General features: G+C 38.7%; 2 protein-coding genes across 3 annotated transcripts in view; both read right to left on the reverse strand.

The window, feature by feature from the left end:
• The window catches only part of twin (CCR4-NOT transcription complex subunit 6-like twin), a 340886-nt gene that overhangs the window by 293438 nt on the left and 22780 nt on the right, over positions 1-24668 (reverse strand). The gene's annotated exons all lie outside the window — the stretch shown is intronic.
• On the reverse strand, positions 13924-16949 carry LOC136785678 (uncharacterized). The gene has a single exon (XM_066746870.1). It carries the CDS (start codon positions 16485-16487, stop codon positions 14412-14414), a length of 2076 nt encoding a protein of 691 aa, XP_066602967.1. The 5' UTR covers positions 16488-16949; the 3' UTR covers positions 13924-14411.

Genomic DNA, 24668 nt, shown 5'->3' on the forward strand with positions numbered 1-24668 from the left:
GCATCAATGTATTTGAAAAGCACGCGCGTACGCATAACACGTTATTTTAATAAAAAAAAAGTAACTACTACCTAGGGGACAGCGACAAATGCAGCAAACACCATGTTTAGCTAACTATATATCCTGCCCTCGTCTCCATAAAGGATTGACCTAAAAGAGTACCGCAATTATAAATCAAACAAAGAAGATATAGCGTATTGGCAAATAATACTTATTTCATTGAAAAAAATACTTTCAAGCATTCCACAAAAGTGAGTCTGAAGAATGTTCACTAGTATAACTTGAGAGATTGAATGTCGTATTATACTATGCGAGTAGTTGAAGAGTAAAAAGTTTTAAACGAGTAGTTTTGGTGCGCACATACATCATACGCGGAGCGTTTTATTGCATGGGTGCGCTTCGACTGCTGCACCATCTTATCAAAATAACGAGCAGGCCATTGACTCGCTTACCATTAACCGTGTATCTATCCTATTGACTTATTGCACAATATCAATCCGGATAGCCTGATTTTCCATGAATTATTCTCGTTGGATACAATGGAGAGGGATTTACTGATGAACTGCAGGCTGAAAAAGAAATAATTAGGCTTAATTATGTACCAAGTGCCTGCAGGGATCAGATTTATTTCCAAGTGGTGGAAAGCCAGTAAGCAATGAGCTGTGACTAGTGATGACGTTGAGTCAATGAGGCTCAAACAAGATTAGAGGCGCGAAGTCGTTAATCATCGTGATCGACGTCACACGAAGAAGCAGTCGAAGGTCAGTTGACTCTGCTATAAAGTTCTTCTGACGCCGTAAGTAGGATCTTCCGTAGCGTGCAGCTTGCCAGCTTATGTGGAACGTACACATAGCTGTACACATCGTTATTATATATTTCTATCTATGTATACATATATATGTATACAGAAGATCCCTACCCGTATACGATAACTGTGCCGTTCTCCAGCTATGCCCTCCTCAACCTTCTCTTCTTTTTCCCACTCGCTTTATTCCACAAGCCCTTTCCTTCCTCGTTACTCCAATCACCTATACAAATACTACAATCGCTTTACTGTAAACAATCAAATCAACTTTCATTTCAGAGAAGTAACAACTTCCACAGTCGTTCCTCCATCATCTCAGCATCACAGTGCTTACAAGAGAAACTCCAAGATAATTGGTTTTAAGCAATTTTTCAAGGATCGTATGCGAGAAGAAGGGGGGTAATAAGCTGAAGTAATTCCATTATCCAATGTTGAGGAAGGTTTATTCATATACGATAACTGTGTCGATATTCCAGTTATTCCTCCTTGGCTCAACCGACGCGACGTCTCTGGACCATCTCCTCCGCGCATCAGTTACGCGTACCGTACATGCATTATAAGAACGAACATACATATTTATGCCACTATCCTTCGTCCGATCGTAACTATAGCATTCATTCGAAAGATGAACGAATAGCAATTGTTCTCTCGCTCTGCCCTACTCTCTGTCTGTCCCCACATCTTCTTCTCCATCTCATCTACTTAAACACTTAATCCCCCCTTCCTATATCTTTAATTTCATCGCCACACAAGCCCTAGTTCTTCTAACAAGAAGATGCATAAAATTTACTGTATCTACTTACTATTCGTGTCAATGCTTTCTACAAAGTCTCTTACAACGTACAAGCTCGAAACTGAACAATCTCTTCGGCCTGTCCTTTCAGCTGCGACAACACAAGACTCTATTACTGTCTCCGGGAGAGACTCAGCCAATGTCATTGATACTCCTTTACCAAATCTTGTATTTTAACCAAGAGTAAATATTCACCATTTCAATATACTGTCGTATATTCGTTTACTCAATATTTTAGGTTTCATTTCAGTAACGTCCATCATGTGAATATATTTCCACATGGAATATAATAGGCGTGATGTCAGCGTGAAATGTTAGAGAGAAGGACGGCGAGTGGTCCATTTGGCACAATAATTTTTCAAGCATCGAGTTATAAATTAACGCTTAAAGAAAGCAACGGACTGTACAATAATAATAATAATAATCAAAGCAACATATTTTATATACTAGAAAGAGATTCTTATACATACATGTTTAAGTTGAATTTCATGTCAAGTACTTGTGACATTCTATTCCCGTACGACGTATGTATTGACTGTGCCGACAACGTGTGGAAATTGAAACGTGGAATTGCTTAAGCAGAAGTCACGGAGGCAAACGAAAGAAGGAGAATGTCCTCACGGTATTAGCCACGCTCCGTTAATTTTATTACGAGCTGTCGAGTACGCGAATTCCTGTCTTAATCGATCTGCCGAAGTACCAAACTTTTCTTTCATGCAAGAGCAAACGACTGAAAGCGATTGCCAAGCGATGCCCTTCCTAAGAAAAATTGCTCGTTAAGCTTGCTTTAATAATTTTCATCCTAATATACCTATAAATCTCTTTTCGATTATCAAGATAATGATGGTTAAATCAAATTACTTCTATATCAGTGTTGCATTGTATAAAAACTTTATTAGTCATTCGCTTTTATTATTATTATAATATAGAATATCGAGGGGTTTTTTAAGACGCGCTCAGGTACCTCGTGAATAGAAAGATGCGAGTAAATCAATCGCGACAGCTTGGAAGCAATAAATGACGCATTGATTAATGATGGAGCATCATTCATCGCATTAGTCCGTAGCAAATCACAAAACCGTGCCGTGTCAAAGCGTATGCAAAATCAATCGTCAACCACGTTAATGCACCTGCGCATGCATCAAAATTGGGTAAGCGTGCAGTCGATAGAGTTATCGCCAAGTCCGCTCGTTACATCGCAACAAGTATCCAAGCAAAGCCGCGCGATAATTTCAAGCAATTGATGCATTTTTCATTCACAATTTAATTTACACCACCGTATACAAACTTGACGAATAAACGCGTTTCAAACTCCTCTCGCACAATATTACATTTTAAATTACAAGGCGAAACATAGGAAACCTTGAGAAATCATTTAACAGAGCGGATTGACAAGAACAATTTTTCATTGAAACCGCGTTAACGTAAATTTATCCATGCAACGAGAGAGTTGTGTCAAAGGATATAGAAGAAAGTAAAGTCGTTTTAAACGAAAGAGGCAGGAGACTGTGGACAACGCGAACGAGTTAAAACTTTTTTCGTAACCTCCCGAGATCGGCTAGTTTCACAAACTGCGCTCTCGAAAGACTCGATCTCCCAAACGAGCATTGCTGTTGCGAAGCAAAGCGACTGAACTTGACACGTCGCGATGCGACGAATGGGAAATGTATTCGTTGACAAAGCGTTCCTAAAGGTCCCGCGAATAAGGTCCAAATAAAAGGATCCTTGAAACAGCAGGAAAAATTGGTGAAAGCACCGTCTTTCCTTTCTTAGGAGTTTTAACGAAGAGCAAAGCGTGGATGAAAGATTATAGCATTTGTACAAGGGTATTATCGTTCGAATTGGATAGTTTAAACGGAAATAGAGTTAACAATAGAGAACGGCTGTGACGTTTAGCGAGTCTGCGAACTAGCGAGGGGACTGATATTCGAGAATTTTGGACGGGAACACGCCAGTTTTATTCATCAGCTAGCTTTTGCATAATGAAACGTATAGTGGGACATGAAATGCATTGATTCGTATAGCTACAGCGACAACGAGGCTGGCTCGTGCCACTTCAGTCGGTCGGCACAACTCCGAAGAGAGGAGGGTAGGGGAGGAGGGATGAAAATACGAATGGAGGAGGACGCATAGCTCAGCATGCTCCGAACGTGCAAAATCACCTGTGTTTCATTATCATTCCATTCACTCGCGATGTTCATGTTGCATCAGTACTCCGCTTACTATATCGTCACCAATGGAACCTACCCACGTCTAATAGGAGTTGTTACACACGTGCTTATCCTGAAACTAGCTCAGCAATGATTTAGCTTTCTCATTTCTGTCACTGCGTTGATTCCACTGGATTCTCCATTGTGTCCACACGTGCGACAATTCATACTTCTCTCATTTAATCAATTTAATCGATCGACCAGCAATACTTACCACTAACGTATTGTCTTCATAAAAAATTGCAAAATGGAAACGTATAGCAAAGTTTGTTTGTTCTACAAATAGAAGCAGTCTTGAGAGATTTTTGCCGATTGAAAGAAGTGACGTAAGAAGTTTTTTAGTGTTTGCTTCCTTCGATCTAGGACTACGATTGATTTAGGTTGACTTTGGATTTTATTAAGAAATAGCAATGTAAGTAGTTACAGCTATCCTTTTTTAGAGAACTGAAAAAGAGGTTCTTTGCGTGAAAATTGAAAGGAGGCTCAGGGAATGTCAATGAACGAATGTGATAAGATCGATTGGGTATAGAGCAAAGGGATTCTCAGGGTATTGTAGTTAGTATAGGGAGAGGAGCAGTGGAGCAGTAGAGCAGTAATGACAGGTAGTAAGTCTCTTGTAATTATCTCCTGCCGTTTATATCGAGCTAGCCAATCGAACCGAATGTCCAACTGTCAACACCGTATATTCGTCGAACACATGCTGTGAAATTAACAATGACCACTTCAAACAGCTCAAACCAGCTTAACTGATTATCATTAGACTGAATAGTCAAAAGCTACATTGATTTATCGGAACCAAGCTTGTGTCATAAAATGCACTTGAACGTCGACATAGGCTTAGAGGCAGGAACAATAGGGCTTATATCTGCTTCATTCCACTCTACCTCTACTTGTGTTTGTGTAACGAGTGAAATACTATAAGTTGGAATAAAATTTAATCAACCAAGCATTCGTTTCTGAAAAATTTTCAGTCATAATTAAAAATACACTTCCTACTCACCATTTTTCAAAACACTTTGGGTCATTTTTATATTTGTAAAAATCCAATTTTAACAATTCAACAAACCTAGCATAATCGTTTTATTAAATATTAGAACCTTAATGCGCACAAAGTGTCTTTTATGCTGACCGATAGAAGCGTATCGGAGCAGTTTGACCGTTCGCGCGCTACATTTATTTTTTCCTTAACAAATGTCTCATTACATGTTCTTATGGCGATAAATCGCTTTAGGAAGTGGAATAATCGCTCTGTTGCACAATGAACAATGATTTTCAGGCGCACAAGCGTCAAGGGGACGAAATAAATTAGAGTGCCAAGTTTATTAGATCATTATAAAATAAATCAGCTGCTTATTATGGTGCTTTTGTGCTATAATTCAGGAGGTAGTGGTCATCCGAGTGGCGGGATGGCGTTTTTCCGTGTGGGACGACCGAAGCAAATAAGAAACCGCTTCTAACGAATCATTTACTATAGGACCGAGATTAATTGCAGGATGTACAACGAATCCAGTTCACGGATTATTCACATATGTCTAATTAAGTACTTGGTTCTTCGTGTGTGTTGTCCGGCGTGAGTGGGAGGGCTGGTTATTTTCATCCTCTTTACCTTTTCTTTTCTCCTTTATTCTTCGCTCCTTCTCTTTCGCTTACTTTCCGCTAGGCTTCACTTCGGTTCAGCACCTTTTACTCAGCGCGTGCGCTCATGTGTCAGTGGGTGTGTGTGTGTGTGTAAAGACGTCAATACGTACAAGTGCTGTTTCATTATTCCCCTGTTACTGTCTCGACAACGTCTCCCACCGCAGCCCGATGCTACAGTACCAGTATTAAGCCAGCTGCACTTGCCAAGAAGAAGTCAAGAATCTACTGCATTGCGCCCACACTCCCGGCTAAACTTTTGGCGCGACTTTACCATTTAATTAGCTTACTGATATTCCCCTGCTATATATATATATATATATAGCTATATACTTGTACACACCGAAGCTACTTTAACTCGTCAAATTCCACTGCCTCTTCCTCCTCTACACACTTTTTCGAACGTCCACAGAACAATGAACGCTTTGACGTAACGCTGCTGCAATCTTTTATTTATATCACTGATTCATTCATTTAATTTTGTACATTGCCGGAGATCAGCTGTTATCAATTAAATCAAATTGTGTAGAAAATGATGAAATTCATTGAAAAGGAAATACTATCACTTTTATTTATCGCACGGCGAGAATAACAATGGCAGAGACTAGTATTTTGCAAAAATGGACCGAGAAGCGGGCGAATGCAAACGGAAACTTTAAAGTGCAATGTTTTATTGTGCAATTTGTGGCTGTTGCACTTTATGCAAAACAAGAATGAGAGGAATTAAAAGATAGTCAAGGAGCTAGGAGCAAGCGGATTCTAAGATTAACCTCAATTCCAGCCTTTATTGCTCTTTGATTATTAGTATTTATCCTAACGTAACTGACCAAACAATTGCGCAACCAATTGCACGGTAAAATGGAATGGTATGGATCTTTTCGCGAAGGAACAAACAGGTGGCAAAAAATCTGCTGATTCGTGAAAAGATAACGAGTGTTTAAATTTAAATAAGATTATACCTACATCGAATGAACCATTGGGATATCGATAAACTCTGATGATTCTCCGTTACATTCTTGAGGAGCTGCATACGTAAGTTGAAATATACGCGCGTAAATAGCGGTAACAGCGAGTTTTTATTACAAAATTGCATAAGAATTGCGAGTCTATGGAAATGAAAATTTGTAGCGTTTTTCAATCCTCTGATTGGGGCCTAATAATCATGTGGCAATACTGCTATATTATTACTGGGCCATTCCACGTCAAAACAGACACATTTCGGAGTACAACACCGATTTTTTTCTTAAAAATATGTGTTAATATATAAGAAAATACAAGACTTTTGGCGCTAGTTTGAGTCAAAAATCTTTTTTCGTTTCGGAGATACGAGCTGTCAAAGTTTGCAGTTTTACCGTTTTTGGTAAAAACACGTAATCTTTAAAAATTTATATCTCCTAAACGAATAAAGATAGAAGACTCTGGCTGGAACGAGTGTACTCAGAAAGAATCATACTTTATTAGAAAAATATAAAAAAAGACAGTTTGTTTTAATTGGTTAAAACTATTAACAATTAAAATAAACATTTGAATTAACAAATGTGTTGTCATGCTCTGACAATTATAAAAAAATATCAGGAATGTTCCTTGGAATGTCCTCTACAAAGAAAAAAATTAAAACGCGTATACTCTCTTGGTGTTCATAGTGAAAAAAAATATTTTATCACGACGCGCTCGACCAGAAGTGTCGTTCGAGCGGCGTAAACCGGTGAAGCGCATGCGTAACTGAGCGCGACTAGTCTCTACATGTCGGAATCCATCAATCTATGAATAATGCGAGTTAATAACATGTTTTAATTGTTTGTTTATGTTTTTATAACTATTATAAATTAACAATATATTTATTATTATTCTGCTTTATAAGCAGTCGTTATCTATTTACAAAATAATTAGCAATAAGACATTTGAACATGGCATTGAATATACAAATTATATACTAATTTATATTTACATATTTTATTAAATTATGGCAGAAGAAAATATTATGAATATGAAATTTCTGTACTGAAAATATTTAACAAACTTTAACAATTGTATTAATTATCTGATCGAGGAAAAGCTTTAGTTTGTAATTGTGTCTTTGAATCTATCGTTAAAAATGCACGATAATTTCTAGTTCCTTTAACTATTTTTACTTTTCAAAAAAATCTCGTTTAAATTATTTTAATGCTTATTAAAACACTTCGTACGAGATTTTTTTGAAAAGTGAAAATAGTTAAAGTAACTTGAAATTATCGTGCATTTTTAACGATAGATTCAAAGACACAATTACAAACTAAAGCTTTTCCTCGATCAGATAATTAATACAATTGTTAAAGTTTGTTAAATATTTTCAGTACAGAAATTTCATATTCATAATATTTTCTTCTGCCATAATTTAATAAAATATGTAAATATAAATTAGTATATAATTTGTATATTCAATGCCATGTTCAAATGTCTTATTGCTAATTATTTTGTAAATAGATAACGACTGCTTATAAAGCAGAATAATAATAAATATATTGTTAATTTATAATAGTTATAAAAACATAAACAAACAATTAAAACATGTTATTAACTCGCATTATTCATAGATTGATGGATTCCGACATGTAGAGACTAGTCGCGCTCAGTTACGCATGCGCTTCACCGGTTTACGCCGCTCGAACGACACTTCTGGTCGAGCGCGTCGTGATAAAATATTTTTTTTCACTATGAACACCAAGAGAGTATACGCGTTTTAATTTTTTTCTTTGTAGAGGACATTCCAAGGAACATTCCTGATATTTTTTTATAATTGTCAGAGCATGACAACACATTTGTTAATTCAAATGTTTATTTTAATTGTTAATAGTTTTAACCAATTAAAACAAACTGTCTTTTTTTATATTTTTCTAATAAAGTATGATTCTTTCTGAGTACACTCGTTCCAGCCAGAGTCTTCTATCTTTATTCGTTTAGGAGATATAAATTTTTAAAGATTACGTGTTTTTACCAAAAACGGTAAAACTGCAAACTTTGACAGCTCGTATCTCCGAAACGAAAAAAGATTTTTGACTCAAACTAGCGCCAAAAGTCTTGTATTTTCTTATATATTAACACATATTTTTAAGAAAAAAATCGGTGTTGTACTCCGAAATCTGTCTGTTTTGACGTGGAATGGCCCTACTAATAAAAATAACAAAGAGAAAACAATAATTTTTCTTTTAAAAACAGTATGCTTTATTTCATTGTTTACATCACATTTTATACTGGCTGAGAGAAGAATCTAGACGTGAAACAAGTAGAAAAACACGGCAAATGTAAAACCGTATTAATGAATATCTTCACCAATTAATATGGCCCCACCCCCGCCCCTCTCATTCTTCCATTCTCTCCCTCTTTCCCTCTACCTACCTAAGTTAAAATCGCAGATTTAAATTGGCGCCTCTTTAGACCATGATCGAAGTCCACCTTATGTAGGATTTCGTTCTTGGTCCGTAGCAAGATCAACGCTTTCCCTCAGTAATTTTGTCATTCACTTATTTTTAATGCTTCAAGAGATTCGCAACGGTTGCTTACATATATCTCTCATTCAAATAATCACTCATCCAGAAGACGAAAATTTCACATCAAAGATAAGTTTTTTCCAAACGATCTCATCTACTAATCTATATTACTCGTTTAAATATCCATGTTAATTCGTTATCTGACATTCAATTGGCTGACTAAAAGCGAGATTGCTATCTCTCTTGAAGCGTGATACAATTGACACAGTATTTCACTTTAGTTTTTCACTTCTTTCGATAGTAAACAAAGAAAACAGCTAAACAATAAAAGATCAAAAACATAAAAAATCTTAGAAGACTCAGTCAACGCATCATCCGCAATATACAATTCTTCACAGATTCACTCTATAGTTCTCGCATATGAATATCTTTCATCATTACACTCATTACTATCATATAGTTATCATAATGATCTAATTTTACGAAACAATGATCCTATACATGCCTCGTGTAAGTGGTCGTGGTAAACTGGTGTGGTATCGTAAATCATAATTTTCTAACTCTTATGCAATAAAAGCTATGTTCCGTTGAACGCTCCCTACGTATTTCCTTGAAATCAATACCAACGTCAGTGAATCCACCTAACAAATGCAAAATATCATTGCCATCCCTGTAGTATTATAAAACATAAAATTTTAATAAACCAAATGGCGAATCATTTCTGAAAATGGTCTATCTTTATTCGATCGAAGCACGCAAGTGTTCCTTTAGCTTGAAATCAGTGTTTCAAATAATTGCTAATGATTCTCATAACGGGAATGTTATAGTATTGAATATAATGTCATAAATATTGTACTGTTCAAACTATTGACACAAATTAGTCGTAGAAATCGAAGGGGGTTAGCCTCTGTAAAACATTCACGAGCAAGCAGAACGCGGAATGCATCAAGCGATCAATGAATCAAATATTTCAATTTTTTACGCCTCTCGTATATATTTTACCTGGAATAACTAAAAGAACAAGAGGCTGTGAAACTGGTGTTTTATCCTAACATGAAAAATCCTTAAATTTCTTCTTTTTCTATACATATATATATATATATAAATTCTAATATATTCCATAATAAAAAGTAATGTGTCGTAGTTTATCAGAGTCTTAATAACGGGAATAAAATGATCTAGTTTTTGCTTGCAGATCTTGAATGACGATATGTAAATTCAATTGTTTGAGAGTAGACATCCGTTAGGTCTCAGTACATTTTATTCATTCATATAGAACAAGTGGATCCCTATTTTTCTCCTCTAAAAACAGTTCTTACCAGCAAATCTTAATCATACCGGTAATAATATTTTTTCGTCAGAAGTAGCTTTTAATACAATTACGAATTATCTCGTATCTATACCATTTAACGTTTTTCCCTTCAGATAAATTCTTATTGCAAAACTTAAAATTGTAAAACGTTAAATTTAAAATTATTGAATGCGCAGAATCAAACGATTAAAAAAATGTCTGAAAGTAGATTTATCGAGTATAAAAATAAGGTTTGGTAATAAAAAAAGAACAATGTAGTGATGAGGTATTGGAAAATTAACATTTTAATCATGTGAATTGTTTAACAAAATAATGATAAAAAATGAATGAATTCGAGTCATTTCATTCCACGAAGAGAAATGTGTTTGTAAAATTAACGCAAGACACTCTTCTCCCCAAGTCTCTGCTCCAGTTTATTTTAGTAATAATGAATACACAAAGTTTAAATTGGCTTTGAAAATTCTGGATTTTTCTCCGTGAAACAATTTGGCAACGCTCGCACCATTGAAACTTTCGTCAGAACTCTTTTGAAAATGGATAGGTAATATCATACGGCATAGTAACAATTCAGGAGTTTTCGAATAATTATTTAATTTGCTCATTTAAAGTTACTTAAGTCAAGGCCACGTAATACAGTCAAGTCATAGAGAACATGTGTATGAAAAATAAAGAAAAAAAGAGACGTACATAAAATTGCGATGGCCAATGAAACATACGATTTGCAGAAAAGATGCAATTATACAGATTAGAGACAAAAAATTGATTTTGGGTCGCAAAAATAGGAAATACCGGAAAATCGGAATATTTATTAAACTGTACAACTGTGAATAATTAACCAAGGAAAATCTCTTTCCTCTCTTTCTCTCTTTCATACAGACACACGCACAAACGTACAAATCACGAGTCAACTCTTGATGTTAAACATTAGGTGAGAATTTAATTAAAAAAGCTTAATAAATTTATAACTCGATCTCTCCAAAATCGTATATAATTTGAAATGATTTTTCCACTTGTCTCGCAAATCAAGAGAGATAATATTTATTACGAAGAAAATGAGAGAGCATTACTTGCAATATTATCACAATGGGTTTAGGTTGCAATTCATAGTAAATGAAATAAATTATAAAAGTTAAGAGAGAAGGTGGTAAAAGAAAGTATGGTTTGAAAACCGGAGGAAATGTACTCTTATCTTCCGTAGATACGTAAGGACTGTAGCTGGTTCGCCCCTTGGCCTGCCCCTGTCTTTCTCGAAAGATCAGAAAGCGGTAAGCACGGCTAACAAGCAATAATTATCAGCGGAAAAAGCGACATGCTAGAATAAGATACGCATTTGTTGCAACGTAACAAGTTTGCTGAAGTAAAAACAATATTAAAAAGAAATTCAGGTAACTCTTTTTTTTCTATCAGGATTAAACGATAAGCAGTATCACTGAAAAACGGAATAGTAATATTTTCACAATGAATATTCAGTAATGTGAAATCTAAAATAAACGGTAGACGGAAATGTAATGCTTAAACTATCATTTCGAGGCTCAAAGTTTAAACCAGGAACGAAAATTGATAAAATAGTTGTAAGATCACACGATATATCGGCGCAAACCTAAGGGATGGCTTGATCGATATTTTTCCATTGCCAAGTAGCAATAAAACTTGCCGTAGATGTCTCGTACGAGCTAAGGAAAAGAAAGATAACTATTAATACGATTCTTCTTAAGGATGGAAGAAAAAGGAACTGTGCTTCCTGTCGTTTTTATCGAATAAGTTAAAGCATAAAAGCACGAATGCTCTAAGCCTACAAAGTCATTAATCATTTTCGCAGCTCGCTTTCTCCTCTTTCCTTGGTACGCAATACACGCACGCACGCACGCACACACACACACACTCGGACAGAGACCACGCCACACGTATCGTGTCCTTTTTCCTCTAACGGTCTGATCGGAAACGAAAGACGGAGGAGGAGGAGGAGGAGGAGCGTTTCGCACGGTTCGCTCTCTCTCTCTCTCTCTATACACATATAAACAACGAAGATAATCTAAGTGGTTCGCCTTACACACTAAGCAAGATTACGCTCTAACGAAAGAGGCTAATTCGCGAGGTGTTGCGTTCGTGACACGCGTGTACGTGTGATCTTGCGTACACCGTCGATCGCAAACGGTACGCCCGAGTGTGTCGCGTGTATGTATACAACAAGTATATAGTATATACTCATACACCATAGATAAGCGTGTACGAGTACGCATGTCGTGTGTCGCCTCTAACTACAGCCCTGTGTCGAAGAGGTCTCGCGAGTCGAATACAAAAGAGAGACGACGTTCGTAGAATTCGTCGTAAGCTCGCCTCCGCGGCTTTAAGAATATCAAGATCATCCGGCGCAGATTTACAGATGAAACGAGAACCAGTCGACCGAAACCGGCGTTCGGCGGATGCGACAGGCCGACTCGTTCTTAAATTACGCCGTCGTACGCTTCATTTCATGTAAATCCACGCGGTGGCCTTTAGCTAAACGTACCGGGTATTCCTTTTACAATAAACGTTTGAACAAACCGCAATCCAACAACTTATGTACACGCCGTTCTCTGCCCAGTCTTCCAATCAGCATCGCTTCTTCTTCTCTTCAACATTTCGATTCGATTCGATTCGACTCGATTTCATTCCATCTACCCCACATTCAACTAAACGGAGATTGTGTCAAGCCACCCCTTGACACTGTTGATCCAGCGATATAGCTCTTGCCATGAATTTCGCGCTTCCTCCGGGAGACTTTAAATAAACGAAGAGGAGAAAAGGTACGTCGCCTGGTACATAACGGCTGTTGGAAGAATGGGCGCCAAAAGCGTACTTTAATCGCTTCTTCGGAACGACTGCCAGGGACCGTTTACCCCAACATCGCCCAACGGTTTTACATTAATAAGTGTACGGGGGAGAGAGATCGCAATTCATCGTCGTACGCGTACGGTCATCAGTGCTGAATAAAAAAAAAACAAATAGCACATTGGGCTTTCCCTCTACCTTCGATCAGAACGAGGTACGACGTAGAAATGCTGTCGAGTGAAATGCGCTGAAAGACGCAACGATGCAACATAAACGGAGAGAGAAAGAGAGAGGTAGAGAGGAAGAGAAAGTTCTCTAATGATAATCAGTCGGGTAAACTGTAATTTCCTCGGTTTCCAATGAAAAGTGCAGATTTTAGGGTAACATTTTTCCTGCTAATTGCTAATTTCATGCGCGTTGGCTCCCCCGAAATTTTTAACACGCGGTACGCGTATGCTATATGTAGGTGTGTGTGTGTGTGTGTGTGTGTATAGACATCACCGCGTTTGAACAAGTAGATGCACTTCCCATGTTGCCACCGTCCGTGACACATCGATCCTGTTAACACCATTGAACGCGACTACCCTCACGTACGCAATTAGTATTCCGCCCAAACGTTAAATCGTTAAAGCTTCCACAAAAACAGATTCATCATTAAATTCGATAGTGGACTATTGCACACGCACATAGTAATGTTGGTTAATGACAGGACTTGACTCGAGCGTGCACGTGCATCGACCAGTAATTTTAAACAATTTTACCATTTAAATTCTGTTATTGAAGATCCGCTTTTTGCTCTTTCTCATGCTACCTCTCTTCAGCTTCTTTTATTTCCCTTTATTTATCCCTCTCCCTTCCCCCCCCCCCCCCTCTTTCTCTTCATCCCTATCTCTATAAAACACACGACTATTCTTGACGGACCAATACGCATAAATGCGCGAAAAAACATTCGCGCGATTTAAATATATACATATACTTATTCGCCACACCTTTTCGCACACGCACAGAGACCGCGCGTTCTCACAGTCGAGTACGTCGACGTGGAACGCGCTCGCTGCTCTCCCTTTCGAATTCAACAAGCCAAACGCGGTACGGTTCGCAGGACCATTCTCGGTGGTACGCTCGTCTAGCTACACTTCTTTATTTTGCTTCTCGCTCATTCAAGCGCTTACTATCCATTTTATATCTCCTTCTCTATGCTCAACCCCCCACAGCCTCTCCCTCTCCCGCCCACCACCCTACCTTTCATTTTCTCCATCCGCGCGACTCGCATACAGACGCAACTCATACACGCGCACACGCAAGCAGCAAAATCACGTAGACACTCGAGACCACTCTCGGAGAGCCTCTCACTCCGCGTTTGCCTTTTCGCGCGCGTTCATTCTTCGGCTTGCAATAGCGTGCGGAAATCTTGCTGCAGCTTAGACTCGTGGTAACTCCATATGTCACTGAGATCCTCCTCCTCCTCCACCTCCTCGTCGAGCTCCTCCGCGAACAGAGATTTGTCCTCCTCCAGCAGCAGTGGCGCCGCGCTCAACGGGGAAGAATAGAACTTGATCTCGAGGTCCCTGTGACCGTTCGGCGAGGTTACGATCTCCGTGGAGACTTCGAGGCCTTGAGGCGGGAGCGGCGTGCCGCCGGTGGTATCGGAAGCAGCATCGGAGGGAACGGTGCAACTTCCGCCGAGGCTGTCGCCGCGCCAGAGCGTCCGGCGTTTCCCGCTCTCCGTCTGTCCCCGATCGCCGATCACTCCGACGTCCTTCATCGGAGTGCTAATCTCCTCGCTGAAGTAACTCGTCGGGTCGCTCCAGCTTCTTCGCAGGATGGTACCGCAGCCGGACGCGTTGTCCCTGTCGCAGAAGAGCCTCTGGTCGTCCGTGCGATCGAACAACCTCTCGATCGTCTGATCGTGACAGGACATGGCTGCGGTTGGCCGGCCGAGGAACAGCGGCGCCTGCGAGTACCTCGAGCCGCAATAGTCGCTGGCCAAAAACGCCGAATAGCCATTGCGGTCCAAGTCCCATATCAATGCGGATGGATCGCAATAGCGACACTGACACAGGCCCAGACCCTCCGCGAAACTCTCGTCGCAACCCGACACTGCGTCCCCGCCGTACTCTTGCAGGTAACACATGCCAGCATGGTTGTGGTTGTTGTTGTTGTTATTGTTATTACTACTGCTGTTCATGCGATGATGGTGGTGAGCGTGATGATAGTGATGGTGATGGTTCCCGAGGCGATATCCTTTCGGTTGGCCGAACGTCTTCAGCGGAGCCGGGACGATGTTCCTATTGTCGTCCAGAACTTTCACCTGCGAGTGTCGGTATCTCTGCCGAACATCCGCTATTTCCTGCATCGACGGTGCCTGCGAGTTTTGCGCTCTGCAACCATAAATACTTTCCCTACCAATGGGCGGTCTTCTGTGGTTCCTAAGCGGAGGCGCTGAATCGTATCTTGGCTCGTAACAATTCGAGACGCTGGCTTTCATAACAGCTATGCTCGGCTGATCGGAAGTGTTACCAGGAATCGATTGCTGCAGCTGTTGCTGGTGATGAAGATGATGATGGTAATGATGATGATGCTGATGCTGCTGGTGCTGCTGCTGCTGCTGGTGGTGGTGGTGCTGCTGCTGCTGTTGTTGATGATGATGATTCGGTTGCTGCTGTTGTTGGTACTCTTCCGGCTTGCCAAGTTCCACCGCGGCAACATTGTTAGTCGGCTTCCTGTCTTTCTTTCTACGCTTACGAGGCTTTATGATACGAGGCAAACTGTTTTCGGAATTATTCGATCCGGAACTCTCGTCGCTAGCGATGCTCAACGAGTCGATATTAGAGATGTTCGTCCCCGTTGCATCTTTCCCTGGCGCGCCTTCGTTCTTCGTATTGTTCATTGGTTTTTTCGAAGCATCGACTGGCCTTTGGGGTCTCGTAGGGAGACACTGCGTTGTGCTCGGTACAGCGACGACGCTTTTGTTATTCGTATAATTGCTCGATGCACTCGAGGGCTGATTACTGGTGGTAACTAAGTTTGCATTGCCATTGTGAACCTTATTGGTACGGTTGTGAAATCGGCCGGTCAAAATGAGCGGTGCTCCTTGCGTGTGAATAGCCAGTCTTGAAAGGGGACTAGTGGACTTTTGCACTTGTTGTTCGCAGACTTGCTGCTGCTGAGGAAGCGTTGGCGACGATCGTTGATTACACCTTCGTGGACTGGACGTCATGGATATCAAAGGAGTTCCTGCCCAGCTGGTAGAACCGTATTGCACCTGACATCCCTCGTTCCCAATACCGTAATTTTGCCCTGTATAGCAACCTCGCGATTTCCCACGAACCACCACCTCCTGTCCTTTTTTGCAACTAACTGTCTTGACCGCTCCGGGTCTAACGTTTGAAGATATCAAACAATTGCCGATATAACGCTCCACCTCCAGGGTACCCTGGGAGGCCGGGCTCATCTTACAGTAAACTCCTACAACTCACTATCAACAGCAACAACAATAACGATCTATCCACACAATCTTCAAATCTTGATTACGATCACTTCACCGATTTTCCAACTATACTTTGCCGCCACTAATCGCACCACACTAATCCATTAGTTACAATTTTTCAAACACAGAAGACTCTTGATTGATTTCAACTTAGCACATGATCACCGGTAATATCGTTAAACTGAAATTAGTAGCAATATAAGTTTCGTAAAGCGTTTCTTGCGTACAGTAGAAAATTATAATTCGAGAGAAGAGCGAAGCACTGATTAGCTTGTACAAGTTGACGGATAGACAGGGACGCAAGGTTTTCACTGTGTATCCAGAATAGTAGATACAATGGTATAAGTAAGACAGGGTTCGTCCGACGGACCATACGGAGCCGCGGCCGGAACGACACTGGACTGTTGAGCGGTTTGGCAAAGCCGCGCGTGCCTACACCGTCTCTTGGTCTCTCCCCCCTTTTCAGACCCTCCTCTCTCTCTCTCTCTCTCTCTCTCTCTCTCTCTCTACGACGTCGACTTCTCCCACCATTAGCATTGTCGGCCAGACGCCTATCCCTACCATATCACAACCCCCTACCGCCTCTCTTTCTCCTTCTCCTTCTCTTTCTCCTTCACGATACATCTCCTCGCTCCTCTTCTCACTTCGATCTCCGCATCCCGCTTCACCTAGCATAATCTCGTCTAGCCTAGACGCACCTAGTGTCTCATTCCTCCTCAACCTCTGTATCGAACTCTAAAGTCTGCGCATAAAACACTCCTTTTTTTCTTCAAAACAATATCGTCACTCTTTATTAAAGTATCAAAATGTTAATTACCTGCTGATATACTGCGATACAAACGTTCAAATTATCTACTTTTCTCATTTTTTTATCAAGAGAAAGAGAAAGAGAAAGAGAAAGAGAAAGAGAAAGAGAGAGAGAGAGAGAGAGGGAGGGATATAGATAAAAACCATTACTAAATGCGATAAGCTCATTACTTTCCAGTTTCTGTCCAGAATGATAAATAATGGAGCAAAATGAATGTTGGTCACAGCCGCAAAAATGTACAACATAACAAAGAAATTGTAGAGTAAAGTAGTTGTTAAAAGAATTTTAAAACCCTGATAGCGGTGGAATAGAATATAAAGATAAAGATAATATATAATTAATTGTGTGAAGCTTATGAACGGAGAACAGCGAAAATGAAAGTCACGTTCGAGAAGGGAAGAGATGATGGGGATTAAGAAAAAGGGTATCTCGATTCAACAATGACATCCTCGAATCTAGCCTACGGAGTAAAAAGTAGGCCACGAGTCACCAATCGGCTCCGCTAAATCTGTAACGCCATCGCTAAACCGCGGCATTTCTCTTTATCACTGGATGCAACCGATTTGGAATTGACTATGGCAAAGATATGTAAAGGTAGAGGGGTATTCTCATTTAAAATAGGTTTTCTTATTCCAATACTGTCATTGTTCTCGGAATCGGTTCGGCTCAACCAGAGGACGCACTTTTTATTGAAACCAGTTAAATATCCAAATGACGTCATAACTTTGTTCACAGGATGTATAGGAAAGCAATCCTGCGAGAAGTCGCATCTGATCACTGATCCAACATCGCCGTACAAGGCTGGACCCAACGACGTACTTGGACGTCTTGGCCCAATTCCATTTGTAACTCATCTGGTTAACATCAAAGAAGCATATCTCAGTCGTCAAACAATTCAGGCAGCTAGTTTGAGAAGATATCGGATTATTTACCTACTAGGAGGGATACCAGAGACAAAAGAAAATAGGTCGTACATGGATTATTCTTCTCTGCAGGAAATAACTCTTGCTTCACTATTAGATATATAAGTATTATAAACAAAAGTTTGAGAAATGGAGCGAGCAATAGTTTCTAGCAGATTTATCGAGAAGAATCGCTAAATCTGTTATATCAAATATGATGATCATTTTTCATATAAGGTAGTATATATGTTGAAAGCACAGTAGTTATATATTCAAGTTGATACTATCCCAGAAGGTTCTCGAAAGGGTTTGTGTGCTTCTTCAAAAGAGCAATGTATGACGTATCCTAGAAATGAAGATGAAATATCTTAGAGAAATAGTGAAAATCAAGAGAGCCGTCTTGTGAAAGTACAGAAGGAAGAAGTTTTCACGGAAATCTTCTCGGTCGATAAGTATGGTTAAACGAGTGATTTTACGGTGAAAGCAGCAACGGCAAACGTTCTCTGGACGACAGCGCGACGCTGACAAAATGAACTTCGTTCCAGAGATGAAACTCGCAAGAGCTCCCGGTAGTTCGCACGCTCTATTTTTTCTCCTTTTTCTTCTCTCCTTCTCTTTTTCGTTCCACGCTCAACGTAACAAAGAAACATTCAGCAATACGAGCGCAAAACATGCTGTACCGCCGCGCGCCGCGTCGTTCGTTAGAGCTCAGATGTTCCAAAAATCTGATACCTCAAAAAATCCCTATTAAACGTACCGCAACATGGTATTTATCAAAAATATCTATATTACACGTGTTTCAAATTTTAAGAATACCTATACATATACGGATATCTCGTACAATCTGACATTTATACGCGTGCATCGCAGATATATATATATTCGTGAATCCAATTCTTAATAGTTACACGTAGCAATGAGAAATTAAATAAGAGCACAAAAACGTAAAAAGTGTATTGTTCGAGCGCAGACAATAGTGGGTAACGAAGAATCATAGTGGTAGAGACTTTAAAAAAATCACCACGATAAAAAAGTAGTAAACTGTTTCATGTTTCACTTTCAGTGGGTCAAAGCATTGATGCTTTGCTTGGAAAGTGTGCTATATAACTGATTTTGTAGTAGCGCACTTGCCAAACAGCGCGAGAATGTTGTTTCCCAAAGGTATTAGTCAACTGATTGGCAAAGACCCCAAGTTCACGCCCAAGCACTAACGAACGGGTGGTAACCCGGGCAGGATGGACAAGCTACGAGTACATGGTCGCAATGGGGCTATGGATAACCCTTGACAGAGGATAAATAACCTAAACCCCACCGAGTTAGCGGCTACTCGGCCCCTGTTTACTTCGATTTCGTACAAACGGAGATGCCATGCCTCGTGTTCTCTTCTCCCCCTTCTCCCTCCTCCCCTTTTCTTCCTACGCTGCTGCTCGAGCAACAAACACTACTCTTGATTTCCATCGATATTGAGTGCACACGGGGTAGGGTACTCTGGAGAAAACTAATCCATCCTACCGTGCAGTAATGCGATTTACTTTTAAGTTTGGAAGACCCGACTGCTCTAGTCAGACTGCATACACTGCAGTCCTTTGAAAACTCTTATTTGGGAAAGACCAATGTTAATCCAACTTTTGCTTAATTCAGATCAACACTATTATACATATAGGTATTTACGTAAACTCTACTTAAGGACTCGTGCACATGGGGAAGCCTTGCGTGCAACCGTGTAAAATAATAATAATAATTTAGCAATAAAAAGGCTGAAGAGTGTTTGACTATATGGAATAGCGACGTAGCAATTGGCCAGAGAGAATTGATATTGGAGAGACGTAGATTCTGCTGGGTAGAGGCTAGCCGCAAGTGGGAGTAGCGTGGAACGCTGTGTGGCAATGCAGAACGTGGTGCACTGGGTACGTTGCCCTGCCACACCAGAGGACATTCCTGTGTGCAGCTACTTATACAGTCTACCGCATACAGCCACCCCTTGAAGGACAGGGCAATCATGTCGAGTAATCAATGCCATGCAATCATCGCGGATGATCCAATTTACTATTCGCCAGATGATAAGGATGTTCCGAAGCCCCAATCACTCTTTCCATCCCTTCACTCTCTCTCTCTCTCTCTCTCTCTATATATATATATATATATATTCCTATTGGTTTTTCTTTTTTTTTTTCAGCACACCAGTCTCTTATCGATGAATATGAAAAACGGTGTGTGCATACATTTCGGCGATGGACGCTCCGATGAAAAAGTTACAGAAAGGGGAAGGTCATGTGTGTCTGAACCTTCAACGTGTATACTGCACAGAGATATGGCAGAAGGTTTGGCCGGATGTCCAGCGTAACTCACCAAACTTTCTTAGTAGGACGCAAAATGGAGCAGAAGCTACCGACTGTTTCGAACGACTACGTCATCCGGAAAACCGATATCTCGACCAAGTTGACCACTTCCGGACCGTTTCTCAGGCGTGGCTGACTTAAAACCAATCTCGCTTCGACGAGCAATCAATATCGAACCGTCTTCAATCCCTCAGTCGCGTTTGGAAAAACGACTGAATCCTGAGATCCCACGGTTTACCAGCATCGCATTAAATTATCTTGGAACGTTGAAACATTCGCTCTCTAATACCTCGAATAAACATTAACTAAATACCGTCTAATTCTTAGGTCTTTCCACAGTGTTTTCTGTAGAATATAAAAAAATATAGCTCAACTATATTTACCTATTTGATACACTATGAAACCTCTGTATCATTAGAGGGAGTAAATTAATATTACATAATTTTCTAAAAATATATATTAACAATGTTAGTCATATTCCTGGCAAGGATACGGTGATAATTTTTTAAATACACCAGGAGAAAGTGTTACAGTCGATGATAAGCACTGTGGTCACAGCAACGAATCGCTGTTTCTCGGAATCACGATAAAAAGCTTCTTTTCATGACAGATAATCGCTCTCTGATGCCGTGCAAATATTCTCCTACTTTTTTGCACTTTTAACGTCATCGCGACTGAAAATCTCCCCGAGAATGTTGATAAGAAAATCTAAAATTAGCTAAATAATACTGCGAGGAAAAACACGAATTCTTCCTTCACAATAAAGCTATTACGTTCTACGTCAGATTGTAACACAAAGGATATGTTGTAAAAAGTTTAGTATGATCAGCACTGTAAAGGAAATCAATAAAAACAGTGCAAAACAATTTGCAGATGTAAGAATACAAGCAAAGAAAAATGCGTGCAAATGCAAGAAGAGCAAACTGGCCGATAAGCGATATCGTTTCATGGCAAAACTTCTCACAGCTTACACGAAGAAAAAACTCATCTCGTAAGATGCTACAGACCACTTTAGCGTCGATGAGAATATGGGCCAGTGCATATACGCCTTTAAGTTTTATTATGGCAGATATTAAAACGCACACTAACGATTTTCCATTAACATGTGCGGGATGGACAGATAAAGGAAGGACGTAGCGTCAAAGGGGATCACTTATTAGTATTCAACGCTATATACTAACAGTCAAACTTTTCATTTCGCAAATAAGTCTTGAGCGCAGCATGAGAAGTTAGATATTTTAACTTGACGCAATACCAGAGCAAAAACAATTATGACGAAGATAACTCGGATTCTCAATTTTAATCAACTAACTTTACGAGTTACCAGGGCGTAAAAGGTAAAGCGGGGATCACGACTGTACGAATATTCCACGTTCCCAAAATAGTCGCTTAAAATATTTAATCATTGATGTCTGTCGGAGTACGCGTCATTTCAACACTCTGTATAGTAATACACACCAGTATGTTTGATTAAATTCCATAATATTTGGAGCTTCGCGCGTGTGATAGTTACCTATACACACTATTGTGACGTATTATTATTATTAAATTTTACGAATAACTAGTAACTCTATGACTCTTTGAGTATTCATCGAAGTAATGTATTTCATTTGAAAAAAAAATGACTTATGAAAAAATAATAAAATAAGATTAACCTTTAGACCACACACATCGGTATAGTTTTTATTGAAAGCAAAGTTTTGCTTTCATCAATATTCATGTACATGCTTAATACTTGTATCGTCAATTATACAAAGCACCGTGCGGTCAAAATATGGATCAGTCTTACAGTGTAAAGGTTAATATATTGATTCAAGTGGATATTTAACCCTGTCAGAATCGATGTCTGTCTCAGTAGACAACAAGTTTAATGAATCATATAAAATTATGCGATAATCGGATGTATCTAATACGTTATGTAAGGTTCTGACGTACATATAGGTTAATAATAAACAAATTAAGTATAAGAAAATTACTTTAAGAAGTGTTTTTGTTGCATAGAAACATGTAAAAACTGTTCCAGGTTAGGAAATAAAGTAGAGTTTTGGTATATTTGAAATAATAGCAATGCCGAGAAAAACTGTTTACCATCGCCCTATTTTAATTTCCGTCTGAAAGAGTTAAAGGAGAAAGATGAAATTTATATATTTCTGGATTTATATTACTTAATAAAGATAATTAAAGCTAAGAAAGAGGGCATTGCATGCACACACACTTTTAAGCAAAACATTTAAGTCGTTAACCCTTTAACATTCTGATGAAAATAAACTATTCATGCTGAAAATGTTTTGAAGAAAGATATTCTCAGAAATAGTTTAATTCGCATCAGTATTGTTATTTCCGGGGTCGTTGAATCAAAATGGGATGTTAGCTTTTGATAAATACAAACACATATTAGGTTTGATGTAATTTGTCCATTGTCACATTTTAAATTAGAATTAAAGTATTCCTCGCGTAATTTTATTTCGAATTTTTTCAATTCTTACAACAGATTTGGGTTTAGCTAACTCAAGAACCTATAAGTATATCTAAGAAAAATCAATTGGAAATAGTCTATTATATTTTTTGTATCATCTCGTATGTACACAACGACACAAAAATAGCACGACTGCTCGTTTCGCCTATTTGCGACATAGACTGTTAAGAGGTTAATAAACTATTAAATTAACTTGTCTCGATACAAGAAGGGCACAAATTTGATATTTTTTTTTAATTACTGGAAATGATGGAAATCAGACAGATCTTTCTGTCGCATATGTTCTCACGATTTTGAAGTGTCCTCTTTCTGTATCTGTCATTACTCTTCATCTATTTCAATGTTTTATCAATATGATCGTTTAAATTTTGAAAAACGTGAAAATTTCCAGATTCTTTTTTCATTTAGCTGTAATTTTAATTTGAAAATGCGGTTTGCTTTGCAGTGAAATTTAGAAACGCGCGCGCGGGCGGGATACAAATATTTACTTTAAAGACCACAAGACCAAATAGAAAAATTCAATATGGCGTACTTAATATGGCGTCGATTTGTTATGGAAATGGTAGTTTATAGCTTTTTTCGATAGTTTCTACTATTTCAAAATAGATACTGGTAAAGGTTATTCTATAATCGATATTTCGGTTGTTGCAAGTTTTTAATTAAAACTTCTACTAAAATACGATAAAATATTGAATTTACGCGTGTATTGATACCAAATGTGTTTATTTTCTGTAAAAATTGACACCTTTTTGAAGTTTGCAGTGTATACGGTATCATCAAAGGCGTTTATTTTTCTATAAATTTAACATAATATTGAAGTACACTCTGCATAGTGAAGTTCAAAGCGTTTAAATTTTTAAAAACTCGTGTAATAATCACAATACTAGTGAATGATGACAGTGGCAAATGCGAGTGTTGCGTCGTTTTGTGTTTTTGTGCTTACAGCGGTCAATGGCAAAAGTGTCAAGGATTCTCGTACACTGTAAGCTTCAATGATTTTATTTTGAAACTTAAAATGTATTTTCTAAATAATAAAGATATGTAGTTATGAGTTTCTAAAAGTGGTGAATGTATCTTTTGCATGAATTTACTCGAAGCTTTACCGCGTTTGAGATAAAAGATTAAAAATATGAATTAATATAGGAAAAAAAAAACTAATTTTTATCAATAATGAGTCTTTGATTTAAAATTTAGCGGAAACGGACTGTATATAGTCGTTTCTATCGGACATAAAAAAATCCCCAAAGATCAAGCGAATTTAAAACAATTTATCTTTGAAAAATATAATAATTATTATAGCATTCTCTGCGAAATATCTGTACAGGCTTCACTAGCCGAATTCTTAAAATCTGAAGATTTTTTATCTAATTAGCGACCGCCCTTTGGAAACCTAACTTTGTAATGCTTTTAAAGAAATGGGACACTCGTCTCTTATTAATCATAAATGTTAAACGAAAGAAATTTATATTTACACATAACTGAGCGTAAACTTATTAATTGCAAACTTACCTTGTCTATTGTAAAACCTGATTCGATTGGCTTTAAAATTAATTCCAGCAGGAAACTAGAATTTTTCCTTAACTTACCTGAAACACAAAAAGAAACAGTCCAATTAAATGG

Source organism: Prorops nasuta, unplaced genomic scaffold (assembly GCF_024137725.1).
Source record: "Prorops nasuta isolate Cenicafe-Biocafe unplaced genomic scaffold, Cenicafe_Pnas_1.2 PNAS00003, whole genome shotgun sequence".
In the NCBI taxonomy this organism is placed as follows: Eukaryota; Metazoa; Arthropoda; class Insecta; order Hymenoptera; family Bethylidae; genus Prorops; species Prorops nasuta.

Bases quoted from the DNA above. Each gene is read 5' to 3' on its own strand.
- LOC136785678 (XM_066746870.1), bottom strand. From the start codon at position 16,487: ATGAGCCCGGCCTCCCAGGGTACCCTGGAGGTGGAGCGTTATATCGGC.